The sequence below is a fragment of the Aristolochia californica genome, unplaced genomic scaffold (assembly GCF_029961685.1).
Source record: "Aristolochia californica isolate CCGP_79_NKW_82.1479 unplaced genomic scaffold, dmAriCali1.0.hap1 SCAF_13, whole genome shotgun sequence".
NCBI classification, from domain to species: domain Eukaryota; kingdom Viridiplantae; phylum Streptophyta; class Magnoliopsida; order Piperales; family Aristolochiaceae; genus Aristolochia; species Aristolochia californica.
In genome coordinates this window covers 1,658,140-1,674,381 of record NW_027181804.1, presented here as the reverse complement: position 1 = coordinate 1,674,381, position 16,242 = coordinate 1,658,140, and the positions used below count along the sequence as shown (strand labels likewise).

Here is a 16,242-nt window from a genome sequence, read left to right as displayed (position 1 = left end):
ATTTTATTTTTCCCCAAAAAAGACATTATCAGGTCCATTTAATTTACCTTGGAAATTTATAAAAAATTTCATATAATTTCCTAGCAAGTCACTGATAAAATTCTAAGGTTTTTTTTTTTTAAAAATATATCTTTTAGGAAAAACCAGGGGATATAAATTTCTAACCAGGGGCATTAACGGGGCCAAATAATTTAGTGGAGATTTTAGATAGAAGGACTTCATCCGCTTATGTTTCTCTTTTGTAGTCAACTGAGCATTAATTGATTATAGAGAAAAGCCATACTTCTACGACAATTTATCTCTTTGCTTGCTTTATTTTCTTCTTCCAAGTGTGTGATCAAACGTTTCATTTTTATTTATTTTTTATAAAACAAATGGGTTTTTACATATTACAATTTATTTTATATTAGTTTTTGTTGCTACGACAATAAAGAAGTAACTAAGAGGTTTCTTCCTTTCATTTCAATTATCAATATTGTTTAAGATAAAATTTTGATAGATTTGATGTCTATATCAATATTTTCTATTAGTGCCTTATTAGGAAATTACATGGAAAATTTTAGAAATTTATAAGGAAACTTAAGCGAACTTGTTAGTGTCTTTTATAAGAAAAAAAATAAAAATTAATAATCAATTTCATACATTATCGTACTTATCTGATATATTTTTAATGAAAAAAATATTAAATGCAAAATTGTCATTAAAAATTACCTCATGCTAAAAGTATTACCACATCAATTGTCATATACTTATTAAATTTTTTGTCATATAATTTTCCGGCCTATACAATTTTTCTTATAAGAATTTTCAGCTAGATAAGTGTTTCAAAAAAATATGAGACACTAATGGACTATAGAAACGTATTTATATTATAAATGACTTTTTAGTGTTTCCCAAAAAGACACTAACCTAGTTATTTAGTGAAGAAGAAATAAAATTTTCATCATTTTATTTTCCTATGGCATCACTAACAGTTCCTAAAACTCACCAATCGTGACATTACATATAATTTATTGAGGTATTCTAAAGTTTTACTTTTTATGTTAGCTTAAATATGAAATTATTATTAATTTTAATTATTATGTTTTAATTTAATTAATATGTAATTATTTAGAATTTATTAGTTTTTTTTTTTTTTTATTTCAATTTATTTTATATTTTTCTTATGTGGCTATGCACTAAGGGCTCCAGCTAAATGTTAATCACGTACCGTGGTCTTTCCACGTCCATGCCAACACAGAAGTCCTACTCGACCAAACTCGAGCTTATCCGTCGCCAGATTCGCCCATTTCTATATAACTGAAAACGCTACTTTGCCAAACATCCTGCAAGCTAGAGCTAGCAGAAATGTCGTCAATGGCGTTCGTAATCCGCCGAAGATTTCCGATCATGTCACCAGCACATAGCCCATTTGTTTCCCACTGGAGATGCTTCTGTAAATCTTCTTCTGGGAGTTCGAATTCGAAGGAACACACGATCGAGAAGATTTTGATCGCTAATAGAGGGGAAATCGCTTGCAGAATCATGAGGACTGCCAAGAGGTTAGGAATTCAAACAGTCGCTATTTACAGTGACGCGGATAGAGACAGCCTGCACGTGAAGTCTGCGGATGAAGCCGTCCGCATCGGGCCGCCGCCCGCTCGATTGAGTTATTTGAATTCGTCGGCGGTTGTCGAGGTCGCCAAGAGGACCGGGGCGCAGGTGAGTATTGCTGTTTTTTCTGCTTACAATAAAATGGGTGCTTTTTTAGCTTCTTCTTTTATCCAGTCGAAGCGAGGGAGAGTTCGCTCTCTCGTTAGTTGTTCACGAACAGAGAATGTCAGTGTTGTGGATTATTTCAATTGTATTCTGGTGTTACTAGTAGTATTAGTCTCTTATGGGCGGTCCGATTCACTCTGACGTGGTCGCTTGTCATATATAGTTTCTAAAAGCAGAACAATCTGAGAACAACATTGACTGTCACTGTTTTCGTACTGCGTTGGTGGTCACGAGCAAGCGTCAGTTTAGTGGCTAAATGTTTGTGTCAAGGCGAGCTTCCGGCTCTTCTTGTCGACCTCATTTCCGAGCTCGATGGAAACTTTTTCCACGTTAATACGTGGGAAACCTCATTGCTTTATACCGGATTGAACTTGTATCCTCAGTTGGATCACGTTAGTGTTGATACTGAGGGGTATCTATTACTGATATGTAGGCCATCCATCCAGGCTATGGTTTCCTCTCAGAAAGTGCTGACTTTGCCCAACTCTGTGAAGCTGAGGGGCTCACATTTATTGGTCCTCCAGCATCAGCGATTCGAGATATGGGTGATAAGAGGTAGAAAGCTATCTCTCTCTTCGTGTTTCTGTAAAATTTGGTAAAAAAGATGTACAAGAAAGCATCGCTTGCACTGTTTGTGCTTTAATGTGTTTTCTGACCAAATTGTTTTTTTGGCGTGTACAGTGCTTCTAAAAGGATCATGGGAGCTGCAGGTGTACCTTTAGTTCCTGGATATCATGGCAATGAACAGGACATAGAATTTATGAAGTTAGAAGCTGAAAAAATTGGATATCCAGTCTTAATAAAACCCACCCACGGAGGTGGAGGAAAGGTATCCCTTCATCGAATGCCTAATCACAGCTGCTTTTCTATTGTCTCATTCCATTTGTTGGTGGCAATTAAAAAATATCTTGAAGATCTAAATATAGTCTGTGCCTGTATGATTGCTGTCCTCTTTTGAAATTTTGTATATGCTATTGTTTCAAATTCAAGAGAACAAAGTGCATAAAATAGCAGTCGAGCAAGAAAAGTACAAAAGTCCAAATTTCAGAGGAGAATTGTAATTTTAGAAGGCTATCTTTGACATTGTTGGTGAGAGGCAACTATAAGGTTGATATCTCTTGTCTTCTCATTGTTGGAGCTTGAGTTTTTTTCGCTTTAGGTGGCATTAGAGATCGAGTCATCTGTTAGGAATTTCTAGGCTGGTGGGAATCATAGTTGGAGAGATTGAATAGCATACTCACCTTTGCAACTTTGGTAGTTTGGGTGTGGAGCCTGTAGTTTTTTGATAAAGAATGGAGCCTGTAGTTGGATGCTGCTTTTCTCTTTAACTTCTATCTCAAGGTCTGTCCTTCAGTTCCTTTATTTTAAAATAGAACAGATTTATTATTCACAAATAAAAACAGCTTTTGTGGATTGGACCTCTTTGCTTGATGGCAAAATGATTGGGGGAGGGGGGGTTGGTTTCAAAATTTGAGGTCGTTGGCTCCAATCTCACCAGACTATGGCATCAACTTTTAGAGAAAAAAAGGGAAGAAAAAAAAAAACTTAAGAGCTTCACTTATCACTGTAAGTTGCTAGACCAAGTATGATATTTCTTTTCTGACCAAGCTGTAAGTGTTAGTACTATACGAGACTGGGTGATGTTGTTCTAAATTACAGGCCTGGACATCTTGAGTTGACTCAAACTGTTGTTTTTAAAGCTTTCTGTCTGTGAATTTGTTGTTTTTGGTTGGCAGCAGTGCTTGGTTCTCTTTCGGGTCATATTGAGCTTATTTCATTATTATTTTAAACAATGATAAAATTATTATTATTTTTAGAACATGTCAATTTTATTAAAGGAAAAGCAAGACTCCACTGGAAGGCTGCAAAAGCCACCAAACAAACACTCCGACCAGCGAAGGGAGGTTACAATGTTTTGCTGCAATCTAGCATATTGTTCAGTGAGAGAATTTGCCTCCCGAGGGACCTTAGACCATTTCTATTGACAGACGAGAGATCAAATCTTCAATTTCTGCGAAGACATATATATTATTTAATTATTACTTATGTAATTTTGCCTTGATGTTGTGAGAAGACAAATATGTCTCCAATGAGTTAGGTATCTTTCTAAAATAATTATCCATTGTCTCTTAAGCTTAGGTCCAATTTATTTTATGTTATACCATCTGCAGGGCATGAGGATAGTAAACAGGCCAGATGAATTTGTTGAATCCTTTCTAGGAGCGCAGAGAGAAGCTGCTGCATCATTTGGCATAAATACGATTCTTTTGGAGAAATACATCACCCGACCAAGGCATATTGAAGTTCAGGTAACTCCTAGTTTAGTAATCTTATTTAATGCTTCATATGGATGAAACCAAGAGATAGTACTCGGAGAATATTATATAAATATAGAGCTAGAAGTGTCAGACCTGTAGTCTAGCCAAGGTTGAAAGATTTCACCTATTCCACGCACTTATAATGAGGCCATTGTTTCCATTTATTATTCAAAAAATTAATTGAAATTGACATCAACCTTGAATTGATAGGAAAGAAGAAAAGTACAACAGATGACATGACTCTAAATTTCACTGCAAATTAGAAATTGTGTGCACTTAACTTACATGGACTAGATTACAGTCTGCTGATATAAAGTAGAAGATGGTAGTCTTTTTTTTTTTTTTTTGAAATAGGAAGATGGTAGTCTTTTAAATGTCATAGCTTGTCAAAATATACAATATTCTTTACAGCCAATATTTTATTGGTTTTCTCCACAATCTTAGTCAAAATACAAATATACTTCATGGGTTCTCTTATTATTTATTTAATACTTTGATGTGTTGGGTTATGTAGATTTTTGGAGACAAGCATGGGAATGTCATACATTTAAACGAGAGGGATTGCAGTTTGCAGAGAAGGCACCAGAAGATCATTGAGGAAGCTCCAGCTGTAAATAGAAAAAAACAATCCTCCTTTCATTTTTAAATATATGTTTTGAGAATAACTGGAGTAACATTAGCTCAATTACTGCAGCCTAATGTTACCGAGGAGTTCAGAACCCACTTGGGTGAAGCAGCGGTTTCGGCTGCCAAGGTATGTTATTCTGAGTTCATTTAATGCAATAATTTCTAAACTCTGTAAATTGGCTAAATTATCTGAGAGGGCTCATTTTCTTTCTTTTTGCTTGGAAATAAGAATAAATAATAAGCACGGATGCTGCCTGTGGTTTCACATATAATAGTCAGTGTTTGACTTAAGATTCACAGTTGATAAGAGAACAATCGGTCACATCTTTTAAAAATTACGTTTTCAATAATGACTGGGATTTTGGAAGTGGTAGCACTTTTTTTCTTTTTGAGTAAAGCGAAAAGTTCATGGAGAAAGATCAAGAAGGTAAAAATTTACAAATGAGAGCAATAACAAAACTTCTAACCAAACTGAAATCAATTCATATCCAACACGAATGAATCACCCATAACAATATCATCTAAAAACACCCTCCCATCCTGGCAAGCAAATCTGCAGTAGAGTTAGCACTTCTTACAACATGGCTCCTAACAAACTCTACTCCATGGCATAAAGAACAAATCTCATCCTGAATAGAGAGTAAATGCCAAAGCGCTGGCATTACTTAATTTCAGTGAAATTTAGTAGGGACAGATATTACTTATTGTCTAGGTCCTTTGTCTCATTAGGTTGCTATAAATACTAACATTATATTGTCCGAAATGCTATTACAACCACATTAATGATTCTTTTTAACCAACATGCACAAACAATGAAGGAGCAAATACCTTTTCAAAGGCTTATTATTTATGCACACTTGGTCTTTCATCATTTGCAATCTAATAAATACTATCATAAGAATCCAAAAATTTCAGAACAAATGCCTTTCCTTGGATGTTTTGATACTGCTCTGGTAACCTCTTCTTTGTCTGAAGTTGGCCTTAGTCATTTTGTCGTTTTAAGGTTTAGTGGGGCTCTGAATTTGTTTAATGTTGTTGCAACATATGTCTAAATGCTGTGTTTATTTCTTCTTATATATTTCTTCGAATAGTAAAATTTTGACTGATTTCAAGTGTATATTTGACGTTGACTATCTGAAAAGGCAGTTGCTTATTACAATGCTGGGACTGTGGAATTTATAGTGGATACTGTATCTGGCCAATTTTATTTCATGGAGATGAACACCCGACTTCAGGTACTATTTCAAAAAGTGATTGTGAAATGTGTACTTTGACAGACAGACAAACATAGATACTCCTAGAAATGTATACTTTGACATGCCTAATTGTTTTTTAAGTTTCTCTTTAATATTATTTCCATTCTGAGTCCTGAACATTTCATGCTGAGAAATTTGTGAAAGAACAAAAATGTCTGCATGGTACTTTATTAATGTTGGTTGACTGATTCAGAATATAAATGAAATCTTTTAGGTTGAACACCCTGTCACTGAGATGATAGTTGGACAAGATCTTGTCGAGTGGCAGATCCGTGTTGCAAATGGAGAGCCTCTGCCTTTGACTCAGTTACAGGTGCCTATATTAGGTAATAACTGATAAAAACTGCTGTGAACAGGTTGAAGAACACAACCATTTCTGTTAAATATATTGGTTGCGTAGTTCTATTTATTAATTTCTGTTCCATCATGGAGATTGGGGAAGTAAGCAAGTACACATCTTGGTGGTCAGTGATGGAAAATCCAAAAATAATATTTGAACAGGAGAAGTCTGAGCTACCAACATGTATGCAAAACAAAATAGTTAAACACTTGCATATACTAATCAGAGTTGAAATAATGGAACTAAGCTCTGAAGTGTTTGGAACTTGCAGAAGGATGAACTGATCACACATGTAACTATGAAAACGAATCAAAATGGAGCCACTTGCACACCTTCATTAGATGGTAGAAATAATAAAATGGATGATATGGATTCATTTAGAAGGCTTTGATGCAAACAGTGCACCACATAATATAGTAATATAGATGGCACATTTTATGTCTGGCATCTTTTTATGCCCTAGGTCCAAAAGATTGATAGACACACCAATATTTTGTTTTCAGTGCCATAAATAGTGGAAAAAGTAGCAATCAGAACTTCTTACAATGGGACATATGGTAGCAGAAAGTAAGAAAAGAATGGCTCGTTTGCTTTAGAAATTGCTCTGCGAATTCCAATTGAAATTATTCAAATATTTAGTGAATGAACGGTGTGAAATTAGCAACATGAGCTTGGTTCACTAATTGGACAAGTATCACTCTGGTAATTTATTGGAGGGCGGCCAGTGCATGGATTATCTATATGAATTACACAGTGATCTTTTATACAGGCATTTAAATTGCTTAGTAAATGAGAGCATTTTAGCCCTTCTTTGGTAGTTGATGTAGCTACTAGCACAATTTTGTCTTCCAAAAGGTAGTTCGAAAATCCTTTGAAAGCTTGAAGGGGGTGTAGTCAGGAGAAAAAGGATGTTAACACAACCTTGATACTTCATGTGTCTTCAGAAAGACAATTCCTATCTGCTTATTAACTCTAATGCTGTTCTGCCTTTTCCTTGTATTGCCTGGTTTCTAGTGTCATTCACTGGCATGCAGCAGAATAGTTATTAAGAGATTTAATGTGTTTCTTAATGCTTGCACAGGACATGCTTTTGAAGCTCGGATTTATGCAGAAAATGTTCCCAGGGGATTCCTTCCTGCTGCTGGAGTTCTCTATCATTATCGTCCAGTTTCTGTTTCACCAACAGGTTGTTCAATACTACACATACCAAAAAACAGAAAATGTGTTTAATTGAAAATAATTATTAACATATATCTGTCACTTTTAAGGACACACACATACACATATAATATCAGTTTTTTCTGTATCAATTATTGTATATCGGTCTCATACAGTGATTGTAATAAATTATTTATGTTAGCAAATGCTGCAGTTGCAAATATTCAAAAGATTGCAACAAGGATATTTCCTGTCTTTAGACCAAATGAGTCTATTTTCATCTTATGATACCATTAAGTGGTTAACTTCCACAGAGCTACCAAATAGCTCATGTGAGTGACTAATACTTTTGTGATGGTGGGAGATTTGGGGTTGAATTTTGAAAGTTTAATTTATAGTGGTTCAACTATATGTTGAAGATTGGGCAGATTGATAGTTTTTTTTTTTATCAAAGGGAACAAAGGTCAACCATTTCTATTATTTGGCTCTGGAATAGAAATACAGTACTATAGATCAAGTCTGTTTTGCTCCATTTCACCTAATGGTACCTATTTCTGCAATTCCATCTTTACTAAAACCCATGTCTTTGGTTGCCTTCTTTTCATTCATTTAGTGCCTTGAACATGCTTCACTTTACAATATAGGGCTGGTGGTATTTTTGTGACTCCTTGAATTGTTTCTTGCTTTCTCTGGTTTTTTTGTTAGTGTCTCTCTGTGAACTTGTGCTTTTTGCAGTCCGAGTTGAGACAGGAGTGGAAGAAGGTGATATTGTTAGTATGCATTATGATCCAATGATCGCTAAACTTGTCGTATGTGGAGAAAACAGGAAGGCGGCTTTAGTTAAGCTGAAGGATTGCTTGTCACAGTTTCAGGTGGATTTAGTATTTCAATATATAAACATTTCTACTGCCTCTTATTCTTTGAACTTCCTTTCTTTGTATATATCAAAGTTTTGGCCATCAGCTTGGACATAAGGGAGACCTGAGCCCATTTTGCACCTTACTTGATTAGGGGTGGCACTGAGCTGAGTTGGCTCGCTAGCGGCTTGGGCTTGGCTTAGCTCAGTTCTCACCTGAGATTAAGCTGAGTTCAGGCCCTAAGCCAATCGTGTTAGCCAAATAAGTGAGCCTGAGCTTTGCCTAGCTCGGCTTGATGTCTTGCGAGCTGGCTTGAAATTATGTGTTTTTTATGAAGATACCATTTTGTATGAGTGGCAAAACTAAGAGGTTAAGCTGAGCCTTGATTTTTGATAAATTGGGTGAAGGTCAAGCCTGACAACTATGCTTGAGCTAAGCTTGAGCCTGGTTGTTGGGGACACGAGCCTGCAAAAGCTCCACTCTCATTTCCCCCTACTAATGGTCATTCTTCTTAAAATTTGATAAAAAAAATGTGTTAAGTTGGGTCCAAGGCCCATCCCAAAATGACTAGCCAACTTAGGAAACCTCTTTCCCAACTAATAAACTCAAGATATTTGTACTCACTAATCCATGTGGGACTATTCCTTAACACTCCTCCTCACGTGTAAACCCTCTTTTGTGGCTTTACAAGTGGATAATTTAGGTGTAGGCCCTTTTTTTGCGGCTTAACAAGTGGATAGTTTTAGGTGTAAGCCCTCTTTTGTGGCTCTACAAGTGGATAGTTTAGGTGTAGGCCCTCTTTCGTGGCTCTACAAGTGGATACTTTAGGTGTAGGCCCTCTTTTGTGGTTCTACAAGTGGATAGTTTAGGTGTAGGCCCACATATAAGTACCTGCTCTGATACCATGTTAAGTTGGGTCCAAGGCCCATCTCAAAATGACTAGCCAACTTAGGAAACCTCTTTCCCAACTAATAAACTCAAGGTCTTTGTACTCACTAATCCATGTGGGACTATTCCTTAACAAAATGGAATTTGAATTCTATTTGTCAATTTAAATCTACATCTGGCTCTACAAGATTTCTTGTTTTATTACTGATACTTATATGCTTTGCAGGTTGCAGGCTTGCCAACCAATATTGATTTTCTTCAGCATCTTGCAGACCACTGGGCTTTTCAAAGTGGTCAAGTTGAAACACATTTTATTGATCATTTTAAAGATGATCTAATGGTTGATTCTACCCATGAAAGGGTGAAGGAAACATACGATGCAACTAAGCTAGGTGCAGCTTTAGTTGCTGCCTGTGTTTGCAAGCAGGAGCAGATTATTTCCCAGGAAAATTATGCTGGTAATATTGATAGAATTGTGTTTCATTATTGATATGATTATTCCTTCCCTTATATTTCTGTCTTTCTGCTTGCTTATCGGAGATATGAGACTGTGGGAAGTGTTATTTACTTATCCTATGGAAGGGTGGATTTATTAATTTTAAAAGTGGCTCCCATCCAAACAACCCACTAAACTGCAAGCATTTCTCAAAATCTTTAATTGTAACTGATTGAATCATTATGATATTCTTATGAGTAAAAGTTTACAGGAAAGAACAACTTGCTCTCTTTATGGTATGCGCATCCACCGTTCCGTGTTCATCACTTTGCAAGGCGTAAAATGGAACTTGAATGGGATACCGAGACAGAAAGGACAGATTCTGAGCTTTTGAAATTGTGTATCACTTATAAATCTGATGGAAGCTATTATGTGGAGGTACCTAAAGTATATGGTCTCTTAAATTTCCTTGAGGAGACTCAAGTTGCTTTGCTATTTCGAGGTTATCTGGTGAATAATAACTACGTAGTCTAATACTAAACAAACTGTGTCTGCATCTTGTTTACTTGCTCATGCTTCTTACAAGATAATAACAGTTTATGTTGAGTTAAAATAGATACTCTTTACTGTTTAACTCGCCTCTCACTTTCCCCCCCCTCTAATTAGTATTTTTGAGTAGATGGTTTCTACTCCATAGTCTGGGAGGAAAAGCTTCTTGAGTCTTGTCATCTTGCTTTGACTTCTTTTGGGGTCAACCCTGGGTTTCATATATTTACTATCATCTTAAGTGTCGTTATTTGCACTATACTTGCCACAAAGAGATTTATGTGAACAATGTGTTCATGAAAGGTGAATCTGGCAGTTTATTTGTTGCTTGAAAGGCCAACCTAAGTGTTAGCGACCCCTGGCAAAAAAACGTGTTTTTGCATCAAACATTAGCAGCCTTTGTAAAAAAAAAATAGTTTTGAACCAAACATTGGTTGTTTTAAGTTCTCTTCATGTTCAGTATTTTGTCATATTGTAAGACCTGTATGGGTATCCTTGTCATGCAAGTGAAATATAAATATAAATTACATGCCAAGAAGGTGCCTCTGCTATGCTAGTGAAGTATAATATGTATTTCAGCAGTTAGACTGTCTCAAAATTATAAACCCAGGCGTCAATACACCATGTCAACTCTTTGAAACTATAATTTTGTAGTCATCACCTGCTGTTGATTTTATGATTTGTTATCATCTAAAGGATGGTGATGGAGGGACTCACACAATGGTCACCTGGTTTATATTTTTTGACTTCTATTCTTGGACATGATTACGAGTATCTGGTTATGTATATTATGTGAAAATTATATGATCTTTTGCACTACTTTCTGTTTTTATTTCTATGGTTTCTCATCCAAAAACCTTTAGTTAGCTTAAAGCTAGTCATATGCTTAAGATCCCATTATATCGTGATCTATTTATGGTTTGGTTTCAGATTGCTAATAATGATAGCCTGGGGTTGGACGTTAAAGTTGAACATTTGAGGCATCTTGATTTCCGAGTTGATGCTAACGGGTTAAGCAGGGATGTTAGTTTGGCGCAGTATTCTAAGGTACTTTCTTTGTCTCCTGCTTTTTGTTTTATGAAGTTTTTGGGAAAATTCTGGTTTGCTTATTTACTAGATGCATTTCTTGCCCATGAATAATTTCCTTTTCTTTTGGATAGTTGGTAAAGAATGTTATGTAGTATCAATTGACAAGCAGGCTAATTTTTTTCATAAAGACTGACTTCATCTTAACTATTTTTTTTTTTTTTTTTTGAATAAGTTAACTATCACTTCTTTTTCTCATTTGGTTTTTCTATTATTTTCTCAGGATCATTGTAAGCACATACATATCTGGCATGGAAAGCACCATCATCACTTCAGGCAAAGGATAAGTTTTGAGTGGTCTACTGATGATGTGACTGACCATAAACAAAATTCTCACACAGTTTCTCAACCCCAAGGAAGTGTGCTGGCTCCCATGGCTGGTTTGGTGGTTAAGGTCTTGTTGAAGGATAGTGACAGGGTGGCAGAGGGGCAGCCTGTCTTAGTGTTGGAAGCCATGAAGATGGAGGTCAGTAATAACCAGTACATGTTAAGATGATAAACAAATAGGAAAGTTCTTGATGGATTTCTATTTTTCTTGCCAACAGCATATTGTTAAGGCACCCCGTGCAGGTTATCTGCACGGGCTTCAAGTCTCTCCAGGCCAGCAAGTGTTTGATAACAGTGTCCTGTTCAGCATTAAGGTCAGGGTTTCTTGATTTCTTTCCATTTTCTGTTTCATTTCATTTTTTTTGGGAAAATGATGGGATTTATGGGAATTCCATTAAGAGAGAAAGGAGATTACACAAGGGTGCAATCCATGAATTAAAAGGAACAGCTAGCCAAGTTACCTAGCGTGTGCATCCCAGTACCTTTTCTACTAAAAGCGAAAAGTAAGGTCAGCTTTGCGAATTTAAGTTTGGTTGAAAACAAGGTAAATTATCACAACGAAGGAAAGCAAATAACTCACAAAAGTGGGAAGTCCCTGATCCCAGATTAACTACCAAAATGTTTGAAAGGGGAAAGTCTGAAGGTTTGACTTTCAATTATATAATACATGGTCAGAAAATGTTATTCAACCTTGAGGTTATAGACATGAAAATGTATGCATTTATTCTCATACAGACTGTTTCCTGTGGGCCTTTTACATGATGTATATCGTTTACATTTTTGCATGGATGTCGAGACTAAATCATGCACTCAGTAGTATGAATTAGATTGTTTGTGTTATTTCATGCACATATTGGTCTACTTTTGCCTATAGTAGAACTATAAAACTTCTGTTGACCGAGTCACAGTAAGGGAAGAAGGTAAGAGAAAAGCGAGAACACCCTCAAATGATAGGGGAGAATAGGACAGGTCGAATCTAATCATATTTCTCTAATGGGCTAGCAAATGGAAGGAAATGTGAGACATTAAGGACTAATCCCTTGAAATATACTTGAAATATGAAACTGATTTTTGCATTTGTAAATATTGAAAATCCTTCATTCTTCTTTTTGCTAGGATGAGTAGGAGTTCATCAGCTCTTTCAATTATATAGAGCCTGCTGCATACATTATTCATTCTCGATACGGTGCTTCACAATTATCCGCAAAATAATGGAGATGGAGTAGCTCACGGTGAGAGAGTTATATTTCTACAATGTTTCTGATATTAAATTTCTCATCAAGATGTAAATTTGTCAGGCCTTAGAAAACTCCATTCATCAATTGTAAAATTGTCATATCACCATAACACAAAAGAAAAGCATTTAAACTTTCATTTGGCCACACAATAAGAATCCTAACATCTTCCCTTACCTCATTTTGCTTCATTTCCACTATTTCCTTTCGCGTACCATCTCTGGAATCAAGGTTCAGTCATGATCTTACTTTAATATTCGGACCTCAGTAGTCTGTGCAGGTCATGTCACAAGTTCTCTGATGATGGTTAATTATTTGAAGGGCAACCATTTTAACAGGTGATAGTAGTCTTTCTAAGCTGTATTACGAGTCGGTCTCAATACAAGAATAGAAGAGATTTTAGTTTTGAATAGAAATGGGAGTTTAATAGAAGCGAGCAAGGAGAATCCAGTTCTTCAAAATACCAATCCAGTACAGCCATTTGCTGTCTTCTCTCAGCGAAAAGAATAAAACCCTTGTGAGATTTTAAAAAAGCATGCAGACATCACATACCAGGGGAGATCAATTTGATAATCAAGATCGAGTTTATGATCTTCATCTCATTCAGTGTTTTTTAGAAGTAAGACTCAAATCAAAAAGAAAAAAAAACCTGACCCCGATTCGATCAGTGTACCTACAGCAGAGTCCCTACAACCCAGTCCCTGTAAACTTGACACATACTATCAGCTAGTTCTATGAGGGTCTAACTTCCTCCTACTCTCTTCGTGAAAATACCAAGTAGTGTCGGATCAGCAAAGGATCACTACTTATCTCCGAATACAATATATATATGGCAAGGCCGTAATTGAAAAAAAATATATTTAATTAGGTCAGTCTTTCTGGGTATAGAGCAGCTGGATCCTAACTAGAGAACCTTACAGCTGCTAATGCCAACCAATCTTTGCTAATCTTCATGAATGTTTCCTCCCTCTGGTTTCCGCTGTCTTTCCTTTTATGGTGTAAGCTGTTAATTTCATCAAGCCAGACATTTTTGTATAAGAGGCACTGTAGATACAAGACTAAACGTACGATTGCTGCAAGAAGAATCGGCGAGAGATGAAGTGCTCCTATACCCATCTTGCTCTGCTCATCGGAGCGCTCGTGCTTTCTTGTTTCAATGGTAACCTCGTCATCGCCTCCGTTCTACCGGTAATGTCATCCCCAACTGGTTTTCACATGTTCTGAGTTTTTTTTTCTTCTCTTTGTCAGATGGAGCTGTGGCGCAACGAACTGAACCTGACTGCGATGACCCACATCCGATGCCGAACTGTGTGAATGAGTATTGCGATGTTATGTGTTCCAATGAGTACGATAATGGATCAGGGACGTGCATAAACAAGAATACCTGTATGTGCCACCATGAATGTTGGAAAGAGTAGCAGAAATATGACTTGAAAAAGAGTCTTCATAAAAGAAGAATAAGAAGTTTTTGGTGATATATCAAGTTGGGGAGACTTTGGGTCTAATAGTTCATGGTTTTTATGTTTACAGATTTTCTTCTTTATCCTTCTTCTTCTTCTTTCTTCTGCGCTCTCATTCATGAAAGAGATTTATCATACTTCCTGGTATAAATACATATATAATATATAAATGGCTTGGCTATTTTCTTACCTATTATTTGATACGATAACGAAGGAGCAGTAAAACACAGAGAACACATTCAACCCTTCCATGGCACTTAGATTCCATGACACTCTGATAGCTTCGGTCTCCTCTAGATTACTCGCTTTTTCGAATAGAAGTAAAATAGAGCCGCAATGTTGAGAACTTTCATGGTCAATGCTTTTGCTTTCGGTTCAGAACTCAGGTAGGTGCAGTAATCCTTCCTATAAATTGCTAAACCAGGAGGTTAGAAGTGGGAATGCAATTGCTTATTGCAGATTGAAGAAACAGATCTTGGCGAAACTGCCATCCCGAGGAAATGGGTCAAAAGAAAGCCAAGGGAGGACAGAGAAGAAGAAGACTCGGAAGGGAGAGATCTATGATGAGAAGCTCCGTCATGGCGGGAGTTTGGTTGAGGCCGAGGAGGACGATAGAAAAGGGAGAGAAATCTATGAAGGGTTCTTTAGTTCAGGTGATTTATCGGAGATTTCAGGCCGCTCTACACGTTAGTTTGGGACAGGAGAGGAGCTAGTGGGAGACCCAGCCATATTCGAGGGAGAGGATGCGACGCTGAAGGAGATTAATCTGAGATTCTACTTTTTCCATTTGATAGTTTTAAAAATTTAGCAGAATATTAGCCAAGCAGACTTATAATTTTTATAAAAACTCACTGAGAGTTAGCCAAAGCTTTACCTAAAACCTCGACTACCGACGCCTTTCATTTTACCATTCCATTGAAGCTTCCCATGTATCTTCTGATAATACAATATAGTTTTTTCCAGTCGCCAGTTTTATGGGAAATATCAGATGTTGATAGGTTTTTAATAGAGCCCACAAGCAAGAGCAGTCAGCATGAACAAGCGATGTTTCAGGGGTACGATTCCAGTCCAGCAATGGCTGAGAGATGGCTTATTCTCCTGCATCCAAGCCGTCTTGTAGCAGCAGAAACTCAGAAAGTGTCAAAGATATTTCCCGAGTCGTCTAGTCTCGTGGTAATCACATATCCGTTGAGTTTCATATGCATTAAGAAACAAACAAACAAGAAAAATAAAAAAATAAAGAAAAGGTTACCAATCACAAGAAACATGTATGTTTTGTTCCTTCCTTTCGATCCACTACCCTCGAGTTATATAAAAATTAATCATGGTTTATACTATTCGAGCAAAGGTTCCATAGACAAGGTCATCTTTGGGGAAAAAAGACAAGGTTATCACATTTTGTGGAGATGGCAATTGAAAGTGAAACTTATATTAGTCTTCTTGGGTTTGGAATTCATTGAATTATTTAATGCCAAAAAATGGATTTTCCCCATTATTAGATCTAGTGAGAAACTAATATCGAGGGGGTGAATAAGTTTGTTAAATTTGTCGATAGTTTTTTTTTCATTTGATTCTTTTGTTTTCTAGAAATGTCTATAATTTTGTTTGCCAAGGCTCGACTAAATGATGCAAGGGTTATTTGCTTATAGTTAAACCCCAAATATATACAATAACCTCTCTATCACCAAATATCATAATTTAAGAAGAAATAATAAGCATACCCAATCTTATGTGCCTATTTACTATGAGATGTTAACTGAACCACGTCTTTGTATTGATTAAAAGTAGTATTTATTCACAATTTACAATAGAAGATAAATACAATCATCAAAGATCTTATCTATTACACCGAAGGGAAGATAAGAAATTTTATCTCCTAAATGAAAGGGAAAACAAGCCTTTATCATGCCCCTTCAAGATAGGTCTCGATTAGAGAGGCTGATCTTATCT

The 16,242-nt window shown here is 36.3% G+C and overlaps 1 protein-coding gene across 3 annotated transcripts; it reads left to right on the top strand.

The window, feature by feature from the left end:
• Positions 1–1,326: 1,326 nt before the first annotated feature.
• LOC137947904 (methylcrotonoyl-CoA carboxylase subunit alpha, mitochondrial) lies at positions 1,327–14,346 on the top strand. Of its 3 annotated transcripts, none has more exons than XR_011111564.1 (18): positions 1,327–1,701; positions 2,192–2,313; positions 2,440–2,587; positions 3,930–4,067; positions 4,591–4,686; positions 4,771–4,830; positions 5,846–5,938; positions 6,174–6,285; positions 7,381–7,485; positions 8,193–8,329; positions 9,429–9,660; positions 9,910–10,076; positions 11,115–11,231; positions 11,494–11,736; positions 11,816–11,911; positions 12,714–12,829; positions 13,883–13,991; positions 14,081–14,346. XR_011111564.1 is itself a non-coding variant. In XM_068793744.1 (16 exons), exons 1-16 carry the CDS (start codon positions 1,348–1,350, stop codon positions 12,720–12,722), a joined length of 2,229 nt encoding a protein of 742 aa, XP_068649845.1. In that variant the 5' UTR covers positions 1,327–1,347; the 3' UTR covers positions 12,723–13,037. The 3 variants fall into 3 exon arrangements, 1 of the variants encoding a protein (XP_068649845.1); XR_011111563.1 differs by having other exon boundaries at positions 13,872–13,991; XM_068793744.1 differs by lacking the exons at positions 13,883–13,991; positions 14,081–14,346 and having other exon boundaries at positions 12,714–13,037.
• Positions 14,347–16,242: the final 1,896 nt, after the last annotated feature.

Bases quoted from the DNA above. Each gene is read 5' to 3' on its own strand.
- LOC137947904 (XM_068793744.1), top strand. From the start codon at position 1,348: ATGTCGTCAATGGCGTTCGTAATCCGCCGAAGATTTCCGATCATGTCA. The intron at 6,286-7,380 runs GTAATAACTGAT...ATGCTTGCACAG, and splicing joins GTTACAGGTGCCTATATTAG to GACATGCTTTTGAAGCTCGG. The intron at 7,486-8,192 runs GTTGTTCAATAC...TGCTTTTTGCAG, and splicing joins AGTTTCTGTTTCACCAACAG to TCCGAGTTGAGACAGGAGTG.